Genomic DNA, 19,408 nt, shown 5'->3' on the forward strand with positions numbered 1-19,408 from the left:
TCACACCCCTCTCTCTCCCCCAGCTCAACATTTCATCCTTTGAATTCCATGGAGTTGCAGTTTCCTCTCCATTCAATATTCTTATCATTGTTGTCTACCGCCCTCCTGGCCCCCTAGGCCACTTTCTAGAGGAGCTGGATACTCTCCTCAGTCTCTTCCCCACTGACAGCTCCTCTCTCATTCTCCTTGGTGACTTCAATCTCCCCCATGACAAGCTCCTTTCTTCTGGTCTCCTCCCTTTTCTCTATTCCTTTTCTCTGACATCCAACAACTGCTCTCCAACACACAAAGGAGGTAATGTTCTCGACCTGGTTTTCAGCCGCCCCTCTCCAGCCACCGACATCACCATTACTCCTCTTCACATTTCTGATCACCACTTAGTATCCTTTACCATCACCCTTCCTGTCTTACCCAATCCTGGCTTTCAACATTTCTCACCCACTAGACCAAACCTCCACTCTGTCTGCCCTTCATCTGTTGCTTCCTGCACCCTGTCCTATCTTCCTGACCTTAACTCCTTTTCCTCCCTTGCTCTCACCTCTGCCCACTGTCTCTTAACCCCAAGAAAAATCGCCCTGCTTCTTGGCTTTCAGCTGCATTGCGCAGCAACCGAAGGGAATTGCGGGTAGCAGAGAGGTCATGGAAGAAATCTAAACTTGCAGATCTGTCTTCCTACCGAACTCTTCTATCCAAATTCTCTTCGGATGTGACTGCAGCTAAAACTGCCTTTTATAAGGAAAAACTTGAGCTATCCTCACATGATCCCCGTAAACTCCATAATATCTTTTCATCACTACTCAACCCTCCAACTCCTCCTGCTCCATCCTGCTTGACTGCTGAAGACTTTGCCACCTTCTTTTACGAAAGGATTGGCGAAATCTGCCAGACATTCTCTCCCTCCCCATCCACTACACTACACACCCAGGATTTCCCTTCCCCCTTACTGACCCAGTTTACCAGTCTTACAGTTGATGAGATCATGAAAGTCATCTAATCTTCCAACCCTACCACCTGCCCACTGGATCCAATCCCTTCCACATTGCTCCAGACAATCTCTCTGGACCTTCTCCCCTTCATCACCACTATCATTAATGGCTCCATAACTTCCGGTCATGTACCAACAGCATTCAAAATAGCCAGGGTCATTCCCATCTTGAAAAAACCCACTCTAAATCCCTCGGACACTTGCAACTACCGACCAGTATCTCTTCTTTCCTTCCTTTCAAAAATCCTCGAACGCACAGTCTACAACCAGCTCTCTCTTTACCTCTCTCAGAACAACCTCCAGGATCCTAATCAGTCTGGCTTCAAAGCAGCTCACTCCACAGAGACTGCCCTCTTAGCAGTAACTGAGAAGCTGCATGCTGCTAGGTCAGCTAAGCTGTCATCTGTCCTCATCCTTCTTGACCTATCAGCAGCATTTGACACGGTTAACCACAAGACTCTCCTATCCATCCTTAGGAGTCTTGGCATTGGTGGTTTGGCTTGGCAATGGCTTGCATCCTACCTCGAAGGCCGATCATACAGAGTGACATGGAAAGGACTCACATCTACCCCACGTAGTCTCTTCACTGGCGTCCCTCAGGGCTCAGTTCTTGGCCCACTCCTGTTCTCCCTCTATACCAAATCTCTTGGTGAGGTCATATCCTCTCATGGCTTCTCATACCACTGCTATGCAGATGACACTCAACTCATCCTCCCGTTCCCTCCTTCAGACACTCATGTCTCCACTAAGATATCTGCATGTCTAGCTGATATCTCATCTTGGATGACCGCTCACCAACTGAAACTCAACCCTAGTAAAACGGAACTGCTGTACATCCCTGCTGACTCATCCCCCCTCCTGGACCTTGCGATCTCCCTCGACAACTCCCTGATCCGTCCTTCGGTTTCTGCTCGCAACCTTGGGGTTACCATGGACAATCGTCTATCCTTTTCCTCTCATATCGCCAACGTTTCCCGCTCTTGTCGGTTTCTCCTGTTTAATATCAGAAGGATACGTCCATTTCTTTCCACACAGGCTACCCAGATACTCGTTCAGTCCCTCGTCATCTCCCGCCTTGACTACTGCAACTCGCTCCTAGCGGGTTTACCACTGAGCGTCATTCGTCCCCTCCAACTGATTCAGAATGCAGCTGCTCGACTTGTTTTCAACCTTCCCAAGTTCACCCACACCACTCCTTTGCTGCGCTCCCTACACTGGCTTCCTGTGGCTGCCCGCATCAGATTCAAAACACTGATGCTCGCATACAAAGCCAAAAATGATCTGGCTCCATCCTACCTAAAAGACCTCATCACACCCCGCACTGCACCACACCACGGTTCTCAGCCGGAAACGGGTGGTTTGCCCTCTTCGGGTCGGGGAAGACGTACTGCCTCAAGTGGAGGAGTTTAAGTATCTCGGGGTCTTGTTCACGAGTGAGGGTAGGCGAGATCGGGAGCTGGATAGACGGATCGGAGCGGCGTCTGCAGTTCTGCAGGCGCTTATCCGGTCCGTCGTGGCTAAGAAAGAACTGAGCCAAAAAGCCAAGCTCTCGATCTATTGGTCCATCTTTGTCCCTACCCTCACCTATGGTCATGAGCTATGGGTAATGACCGAAAGAACGAGATCGCGAATACAAGCTCTCCCTTAGGGATAGGGTGAGAAGTTCGGATATCCGGGAGGGCCTCAGAGTAGAACCGCTGCTTCTTCACGTCGAAAGGAGCCAGTTGAGGTGGTTTGGACATCTGGTGCGGATGCCTCCTGGGCGGCTACCCGGAGAGGTTTTCCGTGCATGTCCTACAGGGAGGAGGCCCCGGGGCAGGCCCAGGACTCGCTGGAGGGATTATATCTCTCGGCTGGCCTGGGAACGCCTCGGTGTCCCCCCCGAGGAGCTGGTGGGGTTAGCTGGGGAGAGGGAGGTCTGGGTGCCTCTACTGAAGCTGCTACCCCCACGACCCGAACCCCGGACAAGCGGCAGATGATGGATGGATGGATGGATGGTATTTACTATTGTTTTGGTTAGGGAGTTACACTTAGTCTTTGTCATTTTGTTTCCTCTTGTTTTCATTACCTTCAGAGTTAGCTTAGTTTGGGACATGTTCGTTAGCTGTTTTGGTTGTAATTTTGGGGTCGGTCACTCCCGAAGTTTGTTGCACTTCGTGTTTGTGACCGTGTCTGTGAATAAATATAAAAAAATACAAAAAAAGTTCCCTTTGTTTCCTTGTGTTCCCCTTTCCCGTTCCCTGCTTGTCCCGTCTTCCCCTCTCCACCTCCTCTACCTTTGTGGCGATCCCCAACCCTAGACTGTGTGACGACCCTGGCTTTCTTAGCCTGTGGTCTATGGGTTTTGTTATTGTTTTAGGTGATTGTGGGCGGAGTCTAATCTGATTGACCAGGCGCACCTGGGCCCTGTGCACCTGGGCAATCATTTAAAGACCCTGCAGTTTGTTAACTTTTTCCCCCTTTTCTTTTGTTTTCTGTGTTGCTGCACTTGTTGGAGGCTGGTCTGCACCTTTGGCTGCCGGGAGCTGCTGCCGGCTGCGGTTTCCTGGGTTGAGTCGTGGATGCCATGGCCTGCCATAACTTTTTCTTTTATGTTGTGCTTGTGTTATATTCTACTTTCTTTTGTTATTTCATTAAAACCCTTTTAACTCACAATGTTACTTATGCGTCTGCCCCATTTGATTTGTTGCGGCTTTGAGCCGGTCGTAACAAATGTGGGGGCTCGTCCATTCGCGTTTTTCTGGTTGTTGGTTGTTTGGCGTGGGGGGGCGCATTGTGGCTTTGTTTGTTTGGGTTTTGTTTGTTTGTTTGTTCGTGGGGGGAAGTGAACACGCTGCTTTGTTGTTTGTTGGCTCTTTGGTCACTCCCTGGTCAGGTATAGCGGCGTGGCCCGTTTTGGGTGCGTCGTGTTTGTTGTTTTGCTAGTGTTGTGGCTGACTGGTTAGAGCATTTTTGTCTCGGGGGCATGTCCCTGGTTGCGAGTGGGTCGCTGTTTTACAGTTGCCTGTTCGGGCCATCGGTTTCTAGTGCGTAAGTACCCGCTGGAACGCCACATGAAGACTAGGGGTGAGTTTAGTTAGTTTGGTTGGGTAGTTAGGGGGAGTGACGCTCAGCTATTTGCGGTCAGCGTGTTCTTCTTGTCTCCAGGGGTGTTGTGGTCTGTGTGGGTTGTGTGTTATGGCTCAGGTGGATGAGTTTTTTGAATCCCCTTCTGAGGATTTGTTGGATTTGTTTACTAAAGATCAGTTGCTTAAGGTGGCAGCTCATTATCGGATTGAAATTGGTGATAAACGTTTTAAACAAAGTATTAAAACTATTTTGAGGGCGAACTTGGTTGAGTTGGAGATCCTGCCTGTTGGAATGGATGGGAAGGTTTCGGAGGAAGCTGGTTTGGCGGTGCCGGTTCTTTCCTCTGAGGAAGGTTTGTCGTTTGAACAACGCAGGGAGTTGTTACTGTTGCAGCTGGAGCTTGAGAAGCAGAGGAATGAGAGGCAGTTGGCGGTGGAGCGATTGAAATTGGAGCAACAGAAAGTTGATTTTGAACGCGAGAAGTTGGTTCTCGGTAAGGAGGGTAGGTGGAGCTCTGGCGCTGGTATACATGAGGAGTCTATTATTTCCAGGTCTGGTGCTTTTGATCTGGTTGGCAGTTTGCGTCTCATTCCTAAGTTCAATGAGAGAGATCCTGATACGTTTTTTTCGCTTTTTGAGCGTGTTGCGGATTCTAGAGAATGGCCTGATACCGATCGCACGGTTATGCTGCAATGCGTTTTGACCGGTAAGGCGCAAGAGGCATATTCGGCTTTGTCGGCAACTGACAGCGTGAGTTATGCCAAAGTAAAGTCTGCTGTGCTGCAAGCGTACGAGTTGGTTCCGGAGGCTTATCGTCAGCGCTTCAGACATGGTAGGAAGGATGACAAGCAATCATATTTGGAATACTCACGGGATTTGGTTAATGCCTTTACTCGTTGGTGTACGGCCTGTGATGTAGCTAATTTTGAGGATTTGTCTGATTTAATTGTCTTGGAGCAGTTTAAAAATTCTGTTCCCCTGCGGGTAGCTACATATGTCTCCGAGCAGCAGGTGAAGTCTGTCTCTGCTGCTGCGGCGTTGGCGGACGAGTTCGTGCTTACACATCGCGTTGAGTGGGGTCGTTTACGCCCGGCTCACGTCCCAGAGGGGGCTTTTGATTCTGTTGGCGTTTGTCATTCAGGTTTCAGGTCTGTGAAAGATGGTAAAAGGCGGGATGTGGGTGATCAGGCTCTGTGTTGTAATTTCTGCCACAAATGTGGTCATTGGAAGTCTGATTGCCCTGTCCTTAAGTTTAGGTCTAACCATTCTGTCGTGAAACCCGCTGTAGTTGTTTCGCTTCCGGCTCAGGGTTGCGATTTGGGGGTCTCGGAGAGGTCCTATGTGCCTTTTGTTACCACTGGTTTTGTGTCTCTTCCAGGTTCGGTAAGTCAGGTGCCGGTGAAGATCTTGCGTGATACTGGTGCTGTTTATTCTTTCGTCCGGGCCGGTGTGCTGCCTTTCTCCGGGGATACTGCCACTGGAGATTCCATACTGGTGCGGGGAATAGACATGTCCGTGTTGTCTGTGCCTTTACATAAAATACATCTGGTTACCGATTTGGTGAACGGTGATGTGTGTGTTGGAGTACGGCCAGCTTTGCCTGTGACTGGTGTGGACATGATTTTGGGTAATGATTTAGCCGGTGGACGTGTGGTTGCTACTGCTGCCTCTCTGCCTGTGGTTTTTTCCAATTCTTTACCCGTTCAGACATCGGCGCCAGGTCGTGATTTTTTGGGGGTGTTTCCTGGGTGCGCCGTGACGCGTGGAATGGCTAGGTGTGTTTATCAAACGGTTCAGTCTGAGCCTGTTTCATTGTCTGATGTGCCATTGTCTGTTTCTCGTGCAGATTTTGTTGCAGAACAGCAGGCTGATCCGTCTTTGAAGTCTTTGTTGGAGGGTGCTGTTCTGCCGGGTGAGGCTGGAAGTTTGGGGGCTGGCTACTTTCTCCAGGACGACGTACTTTGGAGAAAGTGGGTTCCTTCTATTGAGCCGGTGACTCCTGTTTTTCAGGTAGTAGTACCTAAAAAGTATCGTGATTTGGTTTTGGAAGTTTCTCATGACCGATCTGGACATATGGGGGTGAGAAAAACGTATGATCGTGTCCTCCGGTATTTTTTTTGGCCATGTGTAAAGAGAGACGTGTCTGCATATATTAAATCTTGTCACACGTGTCAACTTGTAGGTAAACCAAATCAAGCTGTTAAACCTGCGCCGTTGCATCCCATCGCTGCGATTCATGAACCTTTTGAGTATCTGCTTGTTGACTGTGTAGGTCCTTTGCCCCCATCTAAAGCTGGGGCGAAGTACCTCTTGACTGTGATGTGTCAGGCTACGCGGTATCCTGCCGCGTATCCTTTGCGCACCATAACCACTCGATCTCTGGTCAAAGCAATTTCTCAGTTTGTGTCAACCTTTGGTATTCCCCGTATTATTCAAAGTGATCAGGGGTCTAATTTTACGTCTAAGTTGTTTTCCCAGGTTTTAGGACACATGCGCGTACAGCATATCCAGTCATCAGCATATCATGCACAGAGCCAGGGGGCATTAGAGCGTTTCCATCAAACTTTGAAGTCTTTGCTCCGTTCCTACTGTGTGCAATTAGGTCGAGACTGGGAGGAGGGTTTACCTTGGTTATTACTGGCGGCTAGGGAGGTGACACAGGAGAGTACAGGGTTCAGTCCCAATGACCTGGTGTTTGGACATAAGGTCCGTGGCCCGCTGGCGGTTATGCGGGATGATGTGCAGCAGGCTGCCGCACCTGTTAATGTTATTGATTATGTGAACGGATTTAAACACCGTTTGTATAATGCTGTGACTTTGGCGAAGGAGAATTTGGAGAGGTCACAGACTAGAATGAAACGGCTATATGATCGCAGAGCGGAACGCCGCCAATTCGCTCCGGGTGATCAGGTGTTGGCCCTTTTGCCACTGGTGTCTTCTCCTTTTCAGGCCAAGTTTTCTGGTCCGTTTACTGTCTTACAGAAAGTGTCAGAGGTGAACTATTTGATAAGAACACCACTCCGACGCAAACCTACACAGCTTTGCCATGTTAACCTTCTCAAGCCTTATTTTGCTCGTGAGTCAAAGCTTGCTGAGTGTGAGCCGGGTGAGGCTAAATCTGTGTGTTTGGCTAGTGTGTTGCCTACATTTGATACTGTTGTCTCCGAGGAGACTGTGTTATCTGAAGAGGTGTTTATGTTGGGGCGATTTAAGAACTCTGAGGCTTTGAAAAATTTGGAAAGCACTCTGGTTCACTTATCTCCCCAGGCACGTGTGGAGCTCATAGCACTTATTAATGAGTTTCCAGCTATTTTTGGTGACACGCCGACTCAAACGCACTTATTAGAACATGACATCGATGTGGGGGATGCAAGTCCTATTAAGCAGCGTTTTTATCGGGTGCCTTTGATTAAGAGGGAGTTCTTGGATGCGGAGGTTGACTATATGCTGAGGAATGATATTGCGGAACCATCCTCCTCTAGCTGGGCGTCCCCTTGCGTCCTGGTACCGAAGCCCGATGACACCCTACGGTTTTGTACGGATTTTCGCAAGGTCAACGCGGTGACTAAGCCTGATGCTTTTCCGTTGCCTCGGGTGGACGATTGTGTTGACCTTGTGGGATCTGCTAAATTTGTGAGCAAGTTTGACCTTTTAAAGGGTTATTGGCAGGTGCCTTTGACGGAACGGGCGAGGGAAATTGCTACTTTTATTACGCCCTCCGGTCTGTATTCGTATAAAGTGATGCCCTTTGGCTTGCGAAATGCTCCGGCCACGTTTCAACGGCTAATGAATTTGGTTGTTGGTGACTTGGATGGTTGTGCTGTGTATCTGGACGATGTTGTGGTTTATAGTGACACTTGGGAGTCGCATCTGTATCGGGTTCGTGGGTTTTTTGAGCGTCTGCTTGCGGCGAACCTGACTGTCAATTTAGCGAAGTGTGAGTTCGCCAAAGCCACTGTCACCTATTTGGGAAAGATAGTGGGGCAGGGTAAGGTCAGACCCTTACAGGCTAAAGTGTTGGCTGTGCAGCAGTATCCACCACCGTCAACTAAGAGGGAGCTCATGCGCTTCCTCGGTTTGGTAGGATACTACCGTGGTTTTTGTAGGAATTTTTCGTCTGTCGTAGCCCCCCTGACCAATTTGTTAAAGGGCAGTAGGAAATTCACCTGGGGTTTAGATTGTCAGCAGGCATTTGATAATGTAAAGTCTTTATTGTGCTCTGCACCAGTGCTGGCAGCTCCTCAGCTTGACAAACCGTTCCAGCTACAGGTGGACGCCAGTCAGGTGGGTGCAGGGGCTGTGCTGCTTCAGTTGGATGACCATGGGGTGAGTAAGCCTGTTTGTTATTTTTCTAGGAAATTTAACAAGCATCAATTTAACTACTCCGTCATCGAAAAGGAAGCTTTGGCTTTGGTGTGGGCTTTGGGTTTTTTTCAGGTGTATTTGGGGTCAGGTTACCCCATTGATGTCTACACGGATCATAATCCCTTGACATTTTTGAACTCGCTGACGTGCCCTAATCAAAGGTTGGTCCGTTGGTCCCTTTTTCTGCAGTCATATTGCTTACGTATCCACCACATTAGGGGATCTGACAATGTAATGGCTGATGCCTTGTCTCGTGCCCCTGTGTGATTGGGTGAGTAGGTGATTTGAGGAAACAAAAGTTCCCCTTTGGGATTTTGTTTTTTTTTATGGAGGGGGGTGTGACGACCCTGGCTTTCTTAGCCTGTGGTCTATGGGTTTTGTTATTGTTTTAGGTGATTGTGGGCGGAGTCTAATCTGATTGACCAGGCGCACCTGGGCCCTGTGCACCTGGGCAATCATTTAAAGACCCTGCAGTTTGTTAACTTTTTCCCCCTTTTCTTTTGTTTTCTGTGTTGCTGCACTTGTTGGAGGCTGGTCTGCACCTTTGGCTGCCGGGAGCTGCTGCCGGCTGCGGTTTCCTGGGTTGAGTCGTGGATGCCATGGCCTGCCATAACTTTTTCTTTTATGTTGTGCTTGTGTTATATTCTACTTTCTTTTGTTATTTCATTAAAACCCTTTTAACTCACAATGTTACTTATGCGTCTGCCCCATTTGATTTGTTGCGGCTTTGAGCCGGTCGTAACAAATGGGAATCGTAACACTATGCAACATAAAGAAACTAAATTTGTTTCCTTAGGTCCTGGTGCTCAGTACAAAAAATTGAAGATATGTCAAATATTCTATATGGACAAAAGAATTGGGACATACCTCTTAATCATTAAATTCAGGTTTAAAACCATGCAGTCAGGTTTACAAACTTTTGTGAAAGAATGGGTCATTCTGAAGAGGTCAGGGAACTCAAGCATGGTAGTTTCATAGGATGCCAACTTTGCAATACGTCACAGTTTGTGAAATTCCTTCCCTGCTAGATATTCCATGGTGAACAGGATGTAGAAGTAGTATTTTTGCAAGTGGAAACATATAGGAACAACAGAAGCTCAGCCACAAAGTGGCAGACCACATAAAGTGACAGAATGAGGTCACTGAGTGCGTAAAAATTGCCAATGCTCTGTTGACTCAGTAACTGCAGAGGTGCTTGATTTTATACCCCTGTAGTATTGGGTCTGAATGAAACACCTAAATTCCTTAAGAGGTGTGTCCCAATCCTTTTGTCCACATAGTGTGCCATCATTTGAAAATTTACATTTTCTAAGAAGAGCTTGATGAAGTGGCAACTGCCTGGAACAACCATCGGATACGGTCAAGCCACAATCCAGGTGCTCCCAGAGGTCGGCCAACACTGTTGTATGCTGTTCCTGACTTGTATGGAGCTCTGAACTTTCTGCAGTCTGTGGGCCAAACTGAAGTACAGATATGCCAGGAAGACTGTACATATAAAGACTACCCTTGTGAGGAAGATGTGTTTAATCTTTGTGTTGAGCTTATGGCCGCAAACAGTCTTGTTATGTCTGATGATGTGTATGAGATTACTGACCTTTACATCAGAATTTGTGTTAATCATTAATGGATTGCAAACTGACAATTAAAAGCTTCTGCACTGATCAATGAGATTTTTGTTAAATGTAATTCATGTAATATGTGTAATTCATCACATTTTTGAAACACACCGTCTGTCAAATGTTTGATGAATCCTTGTCTTTCTAGGCTGTTCTGAGCTAGTTTTCTCTATTGCAATACACTGATTACTTGATTATTTAGAAAAGAAACTTCATAGGCTTTTTACATGTATATTGGGCATGTGCTGTACCAATGAAGTGTCGTCTTTGATATTGGTTATCGAACCATTCAATTAAAATACAATGATTTATTAATCGCAGTTTATACTATTATCAGGTGTCTGTATGTTATGTAGACTGTTCTCTACAAGAATAAATTGTGGATGCTTCCAGGAATGGAACTGAACTCAAACTGAAGTTTTTTCAAAAAAGAGTTCTTGAATAGCATTTATTTTTCATATGTTACATTATGTTACATTTCAGAGTGTGGTTCAGCAGGTTAAGCCTCTGTGCCTGTAATTACAAGGTCTCCAGTTCAAGTCCAGCCTCAGCATGTCTGTGGGTCCTTCAGCAAGGCCCTTAACCCCCAGCTCCCTGGGCACCACATGAGGTGGCTGCCCATCACAGCCAAGCTTGTTGGGGGAGGTGAGAAGAAAATTTCTCCACAGGGATCAATAAAGTATCAATTATATTATTATAAAGTGAAATTATCCAGCACTATCCAAATAGTGTCTAACATTTGCCCATAGTTACCCTTAGTCTTGGATTACATTGTTGTTCTGTAACTGCTATAATTAAGACAAACTTGTACGTTTTGAGCCTGAAATATTATTTCAGGTCTTGCCACAGCATTCTATGCTCTGACGAACATGTTTAACTTAAACTGCAAAAAACATTTTGAAGCAGAAATATGCATTCTTATTTTAGGGAAAATTTGGCCTCATACTATTAAATAAAGTTAAATTAGATTAGCAAGTTATTCTCATAAAGTACATTAGGCAAAAACTATATTTTAATCTTTTTAATTCAGGAATAACATATTTTGTTTACTCTCCAGAACAAATCTTAATACATCATGAAACAACCAACAAATAGCTGATGATACTTGTATATGTAAGGCATATAGAAATTAGCTGTATAGAAGACAACAAAAACTACAAATAAAATAAAATAACAAAAGGATCACAATATGCTTAAAATGACTTTCTTTGTTAGAGGCAAAAGGGGAAAAGATCACCGAGGTCAAGAAGGCCTCTGGACTAATTTTTTTACTCGGTTGACATTAGCTTGATCCACTGAGCAGGTGATAGAGGCCGTCGCAGGCGTCCAATCTCCCTTACAGACCAGGGTCCTGGCAATATAAACAGCATCATTACCATCAAAGTGAGGACGAGTGATGGGAAAGGGAAAAGTGCTGGAGACCAGGGAGAAGTAGAAGGGCAGACTGGAAGACATGGTGGGAGAGACACAGTGAAATAATTGAATGAATGATCAGAAATAAGTTTAGACAGACAAAAGGGTTACCTTTAATGTGTGAGGATAAGGTTCAGCTGATAGCTCACTTTGTGAGAGTTCAGAGACACAGAGGTGCAGGGTTCAGAGTTCAGGTAAAATGAGGCCAGAAGGGCCAGAAAATCTGTACATCAAGGTTTGGATGATGGATGTTGAAGTCAAGATTGAACTGCCAAGAGCGTTGAATAGCAAAATTGCTTCTTATGTGTGGTCATTTAGCTGATATATAATATGACAGATTTAAATAGGACCAATAACAGTAGCTGCATGGTTTCACAAAAGTGCCAGAGAGGGCAGAGTTGAAAATAGTAAATCTGTTCCTTCTCCCTGTTCATTTAGAATGTGTTGAGAAACATAAAGTGGTGCAGATCACCGCTGAAGTAGCTGTGATCTCTGTGTATATGAAAGTTCCAGCACTTTAAGGGACAGTTGGTGGTAAAGACAAATTGCTGACATAGCAAGCATTATGTGAAAAAATACAGTGAGAATAGCCAGCCTGTCAAGGTATCTTAAAAGTGGACCAGAAAGTTGGCCGAAAGACAGAGAAATCACGGTTACTAATTATACTCAGTCAGAATAAATAAATAAGGGCTCCAAATAAATTTTTTATATCAAAAGAGGCAGTGTATATTTAAAATAATCTGTTAAACCAAAGAATATTACAAATCAGTAGTGATGTAGACTAGAGGTGGACAAAATACTGGCCAATTTTGAAGGATTTTATGGCAATCGGTGTCGCCCGATTAATCAGACTATATGACCCATATACTGTAGTAATGGCTGCACGTGGGTGTGATTGATTGAGGCACAGCCACGCGGAGCACTCACTTCATTAGTGTGAACCTGCAATAGTGAACCTCGACAACAACCAAAGGTAAGAATTCTAAATTCCTCCTGCTTACATCAATTTCCCTTGATGAATAACATCACCACAAAACAATCTCAATTTTGAAAGAAATTGCTTTGTTACTTTTGTCAGAAATTGAATCATGAAATGAGTTGTTATGACTTGATAGGCACGGAACAGGGAAGCAGGCAAAGGATATGAGGACTGGGGTAAAAAGGGATTTAATAGGGAAACGAAGAGGCACACGGAACAGAATCACTACAACAATACAATGACAGAACTAGGGAAACATACTCTAATGTGGACTTAAGTACACAAAACTAATGAAAACAACTTGAAACAGCAGGTAAACACGGGGAATCCTCACGAGGTTAACGACGGGGGCGCGGCACAGGAGGATCGAGCGAGCGGGTCATGACAAGAGTTCAATTACTGTTCTTGTTTTTATTTTCTATTACTTTTAAAATGCAGCATACCCTTGGTTAAAGTGTGATTAATATTTTGAGTGAAATTATTTGTTTTTGTACATTATTAATGTTAAATAAATATTTAAAGTTAAGCAGTTGTTACTCATTTGTTATTTTTCTTCTTAAAAAATATGTCACTCTGGGCAGTAGTGGAGCATCCCAACCAGTGTCGTCATGTCCTCCAGTCTATAAAACAAGGTCTCATCCACACACACAGTGCAAAGTATTGTGCTGTCGATGAGCCTTACTAAGCATTGTACTGACCCTGTCCCTCGTCTGTCCTTGCCTGTTCCTGCCTCGCCCAACCTGCCTGCAATGCCTCGTCCTGCTCTGCCCGATCCCATCCTGTTTACCCACCTGTTCTGCCCCGGAATCCAGCCTCCCACATTTTGGGTGTTGATTTCCCTACCTCTGGTTGGTCTCCCCAATAAAGTTCCCATATCCAGCAGTCGGGTTTTTGGTCTTTCTTGTTTGACAATGTATTGTTAGCCTAATATCAGCCACCCCCACCCCCCCCCAAAAAAAAAAACATCATCGCACTGAAATACCCATATAATAATAATAATATAATTGACACATTTATTAATTCCTGTGGGGAAATTCTTTTTATGCCTCCCTCAACTTGCTCTTTGTAGAGCAAGCTGTCTGCAAAGGGCAGCCACCTGTAGCGGCACCCAGGGGAGCTGAGGGTTGAGGGTCTTGTTCAAGGATCCGCAGATGTGCTGAGGCTGCGCTTGAACCGGTAACCTTGTGATTACAGGCACACGGCTTAACCCACTGAGCCACACGCTGATATTGGTTGACTCCTAATCTAAACGGTTTCCGTACAACGTGACAATTACAATCTTAAAATACATTAATGCAGCACACAATAAAATGACCTTTTATGGGGGCTGTGTAACATTTCAGTAAATCAACTAAAGGAGCATAAAGAATGGCATATCATCGGAGTATTTGGATAACAGCACGTTGCAGCACGTTTCTCTGCTGTAGTGTATACTATAGTAAACAAATCTTGTCCTGGATAGGGACACTAACTGATGTTTATGAGTGGAATGTTGTTGCTTGACACTGATTATTCTTGTCATCTTCTAATATTAAAAGCACAGATAACACTTTACTTGACAGGAAACAAATAATGTAGTATTATACTGTACTATTACTTATGTATTAACCACAAACCAAGTCTTAGTTACATTCTCATGTCATGATAATTCTCCATTAATGAATCGCGATTCATCTTTTATCTTAAGCATTTACTATATTTGTTACTGTATCTGTTAATTCTATAAACCTTTGTGAACTTCTGAAGGAACTACTGAATGAACAAGTAATGAATAACACAAGTGAAATACTGATCTCATGTTTGTTCATTAATGAATCCCCATGCATCTTTTATCTCATGTAACAACTATCTATATCCATTCATGATTTGTACTTCAGTACAAATTGACTGAGTTATTGTTATGTATTTGTCCCCCCTCAAATAAACTGTTACTAAAGCATATTAAGACATTATGCTGAAATGCTCACCCATGCACACCTAGAGCCAATTTATAGTTATCAATTCACATAATTCATCTGCATGTCTATGGACGGTTGGAGGAAACCGGAGCACCTAGAGAAAACCATGGAGAACATGGGGAGAACATGCAAACTCCATAAAGGAAGCACCCAGAAATCAAACCGAAGTCTCTTTCTCTGGAAGACCACAGTGCTCACTACTCAGCCACTCTTCATAAATCAAAAACGGGTACAGAAATTTACCAAAAAATGTAAGATCCTTGATTGTTTTTCAGAAACTGTTTTTTAATTTCCAAAGTCATTCCATAGCCAACAGTAACATAAAAACCAGCATGAATGTTGACCATTAATAAGGTCTCATACAATAATTAGAACCTGAAAAAGATTTCTAGATTATTTCAACTATCTGGCAAGTTTTGCTTTTCCAGTACATCACCAAAATGTTCCTCACCAATGTCACTAAGAAACTCAGCATAAAATTGCATGGTGAACACAGTATTTAACAGTAGACAGTTGTGAAAACTGTATAAAAATTACACTTCTAATTATGCAGAAGCAGTATGTAAGATATTATGTAATTTTGTTATCTGAAATATGTCAAACTTATCACCAAATTTTCAAAAATCACAGAAGAAAAAACTTCAAACAGAACACTACGTCTCAAGCACTACACAGCATGGAATTGTGAAAAACTGGTCTGCAAATATACACAGAGAAAGCACGTCACTGAATATTTCAGCTACTGTATCTGGCAAGTTTTCCTTTTCCAGTGCACAACCAAAATGTTCTTCACTAATGCCACAATCATAAACTCAACATCAAATTACACTGTGAGTCTTTAACAGTTGCAAAGTATATATAACTGAAATGCAGCATACACAATATTGATAAATGTGTACTCAAAGTTTTCTAGTGTCACCAAAAGTTCTTCAACATCACCAGAAGTACACATTTCTAAAAAATGTAACAATAAACATCTGTAAATATACAGATACAGGACACATGCTACTGATTATGCAATGTCCATTACCCACACATTGCTCTCCAAAATTTTGTTCATTTCAGAACGAAAGTCAGGATAGCTATCATAATGCACTGACAGCTCCAGGAAGCAACCACATGTGTGGGCTACAGGTCGCCTCTGAAATCCTTGGAGGTTTGTGAACCCAATTGTGATTGTCTTTCCAAGAAATAAATCTGACCCAGTGCAGAATCTGAATAACATAGAAAGGCGCTGGGGGTTAGACTCTGATATATGTATATACGTATCGTTGAATGTCCTTCTCTTGAGCATTCATGCTGGAAGGAAAGGCGAGGACTTACATTATCTTTCTTGTTGTTGGATGCAGATTTTCATAGACAACATTCATGTCCTCCAGCTCGTTACTGATGGGCCTGAGAATGGATGCCCATTGTTCAATCACGTATGCAGGTTCCTGAATCATCTTCTTATGTGCCAGTTCTTGTAGAATTTTCTTGAAGTTGTAGACTGTAGGTATTTTCCTGCAACTATGAACTTAAACAGCTGTCTGTCTTGGTCAGCATCACTGAAATTTGAAAGGCAGCTTTCTAAGGTCATGCGCTCTGAGTCAGGGATATATTTTAGAAAGTTGCTAAGGATATCACTTCTCACTCCTCCAAAAGCTGCTTGTTCTAAAACTACAGGAGCAATTTTTATGGGCAAGTATCTCTCCCTCTGCCAACCAAATGCAATAATTCGGCCAACACTTTCCCAGTGTTGCTCTCCAAAATCATGGCGAAATCATGAAAGAATTGCCCAGTGTACACTGGTCATAAAATTCTGCCCAAAATTCAGAGAGTCTCTAAAAACACCCCCTTCATCTTGTCCCCTCTCTTGTCTTCCATCTGGGAGCACCAGCTGTGTCTGAACATCAGCCCTCAAAAGACTTTCATCATAAAAATGTTTGATAAGTTCTAGAAATACCTGGCCACGGTGTACAACTATGGTTGTCTTCTTTAATGCACTGTTTGGCATATTCAGTTCTCCCTCAAGTATGTGATTATATTGTTTTCATCAGTAATATCAGCCACATAGCCAGAACTGCCCTCAGCTAGACTTGTGACCACTATGTCTTCAGTGGATGAAGAGAATGATGGTATCATCAAGTTAAAAGTTTCATGGCTGCTTCCCATAAAAAATCACTTCAGATCCATCTACAGATTCAGAGGTCAGGTCAGGTGGAATGTCAGCAGAAGAAAAATGGCCCTGTACAGCTTCCTGCCTCTCCAGTGGTGCTACACTGGTTGGTTCTTTGATAGCTGAGTGTTTTTTTTTGCGTTGATAAGTAGAATCTCATGACAGGCAACTTTGTGTCAGCATAGAGTTGTCCTACTGTTGTTTCAGTATCCATTGACCGTTCTCGGTAATCCATGAGATCAAGCTGAAAATCACATGTATTTCCCTGACAATTTTGACCTCCTGGAAAAAACAGCTCTAGTGCCAGTTGGGTTAATTCCTTCTTGGTCCAGTCTTTTCCAACATTGACTTTCCGTGTACCTCCTCCTTTTCTTGCATGTACTTGTTTGAAACACTGTTCTCCTGCATCAAATAGCATCCAGCCCAATTCTATTTTTCTAACACTCTTCTCTGCATTACATAAGAACATAAGAACATAAGAAATTTACAAACGAGAGGAGGCCATTCGGCCCATCAAGCTCATTTGGGGAGAACTTAGCTAATAGCTCAGAGTTGTTAAAATCTTATCTAGCTCTGATTTAAAGGAACCCATGGTTTTAGCTTCCACTACAATAGCAGGAAGACTATTCCATACTCTGACTACACGCTGTGTAAAGAAGTGCTTCCTCAAATTTGTTTTAAAATGTTCTCCCGCTAATTTCCACTTATGGCCACGAGTTCTAGTATTTAGACTAATATTGAAATAGTCATTTGGCTGAACGGCATCCAGACCCGTTAGAATCTTATAGACCTGAATCATATCCCCCCTTAGTCTCCTTTGCTCAAGGCTGAACAGATTCAGTTCCGCTAACCTCTCCTCGTAAGACATTCCTCTAAGACCAGGAATCATTCTCGTAGCTCTTCGTTGCACCTTTTCTAAGGCAGCAATGTCCTTCTTGAGGTATGGTGACCAAACCTGCACACAGTATTCTAGGTGGGGTCTTACCAAGGAATTATATAAGTGTAACATCACCTCCCTTGACTTAAACTCCACACATCTAGAGATATAACCCAACATTCTGTTCGCCTTTTTTATTGCTTCCCCACATTGGCGAGAGTGGGACATGGAAGCATCAACATACATACCGAGATCTTTCTCGTAATCAGCTACCTTTATTTCAGTGGAACCCATAAAATATCTGTACTGTATATTTCTGCTCCCTGCATGGATTACCTTACATTTATCTGTGTTAAATTTCATCTGCCAAGTATCAGCCCATTCGCTAATTAAATCCAGATCCCGTTGGAGCCTCTCTGCTGCTAGATTAGTATCTGCTACCCCGCCCACCTTAGTGTCGTCTGCAAATTTAACCAGTTTACTGTATGTATTCGTGTTAATATCATTAATGTAAATTAGGAACAATAGTGGTCCTAAAATTGAACCCTGCGGTACCCCACTATAAACGGAGGCCCACTGTGACATAGTGCCTCTAATAACTACTCACTGCTTCCTATCAGTTAGCCAGTTTTTGATCCAAGCTGCCACAGTTCCTAAAATTCCTGCAGCTTTAAGCTTTAACAAGAGCCGTTTGTGGGGGACAACATCAAAGGCTTTCTGGAAATCTAAGTAAATCACATCATAGGCCTTTTTGTGATCAATTTCACTTCATTACCGGACTTTGCTGCGCTATGACCTGAGACAGCTTCTGCACTGTCATCTTTCTTGTCTAGACAATTTAGATTTTAGCCTGTCAAAAAGCTTTGTTCTTCTATCTCTATAGTCATGCTCCTTTCTTCTACAAAAGCCTAGCACTGCAAGTCAATCTCCATAGGATGGCAAATACATTTTCAGCTGCTCGTCAGTCATCATCAGTAAGACACTGCCATCGATCTACAGCATAATAAAATAAAGAATTAAAAAAATATTTATGGATTATTTCTGAAGATATCAGTAATGTGCAACATTCTTCTTTGACTTTCAGAAATATACAATAACCAAACTAGGGGTCAATCAATCAGCCCTTAATTATATGTTGTGGTAGGTTAACAGTTAACAGTACATAACTGCTAACATTACTCATTTCTTCATATTTTATATTTATTTTTAAATTACTTTTTCAACATTTGTACACCGTATGAGCTCCAAAAACTTAATTTCGTATTTCAAGTATTTCAGTTTTTTGTTTTGAGGTCTGTTGTTCCTAGGGTTTTCAAAGAAATCAATACTCAGATTCTAATCGATGCTAAAAATTACTATTGGATCAGATACTCATTTGAAATAGTATCAATACCAACTGTGCCATCTGCAGACAGGCAGGCACACAGCCCCTCCCCTCACGAGCAGCTGAACACACTAAAACTAAATGTCGCGTAGCATAACAAACTTAGCAAAGCATACTGGGGGGTATTCCAGAAAGCAGGTTATGTGACATACCCGGGTAAGTTTAAGGGTAAGTTAGTGGATAACCTCATCTTTCGGTTCCAAAAACGGAGGTTAACTTTCTGGGTATGTACGTAACCATAGCAGCTTACTCTCTGAAGATAACCTGCTACTGAGCAGGTTATGTTCCAGGGTCAGTTTGTTTCAGAAGGTTACTGAGCATGGCGTGCCCTTTTGATGACGATCCTGTGGACGTGGAGGCACAAATTATACGAGGTTTTTTTCGGCGGGAGAGAGTTATAAGACCGTATATGATGTATTTTCATTTCCTAATGATTATTTGAAAGAGCGTTATCGGTTTTCAAAAGAATCGTTAATTTACTTAACACATCTCTTGAAACCACATATTGCAAATGTCACAAACCGCGGGTCTGCGCTTAGCACAGAAAGCATAGCACTTCGGTTTTTTGCGTCAGGGCATTTTTTGTACAATGTGGGCGATGCAG

General features: G+C 43.6%; 1 protein-coding gene across 1 annotated transcript in view; it reads right to left on the minus strand.

The window, feature by feature from the left end:
• LOC111858279 (cathepsin B-like) overlaps positions 1-16,132 on the minus strand; it is a 54,006-nt gene extending 37,874 nt beyond the window's left edge. Inside the window, exon 1 of the mRNA XM_072698859.1 lies at positions 15,709-16,132. Within this exon, the coding sequence (XP_072554960.1) occupies positions 15,709-15,830 (122 nt within the window). The 5' untranslated portion in view covers positions 15,831-16,132. The remainder of the gene's footprint in view (positions 1-15,708) is intronic.
• Between the last annotated feature and the right edge of the window lie 3,276 nt (positions 16,133-19,408).

The sequence above is a fragment of the Paramormyrops kingsleyae genome, chromosome 14, assembly GCF_048594095.1.
Source record: "Paramormyrops kingsleyae isolate MSU_618 chromosome 14, PKINGS_0.4, whole genome shotgun sequence".
Classification (NCBI taxonomy): domain Eukaryota; kingdom Metazoa; phylum Chordata; class Actinopteri; order Osteoglossiformes; family Mormyridae; genus Paramormyrops; species Paramormyrops kingsleyae.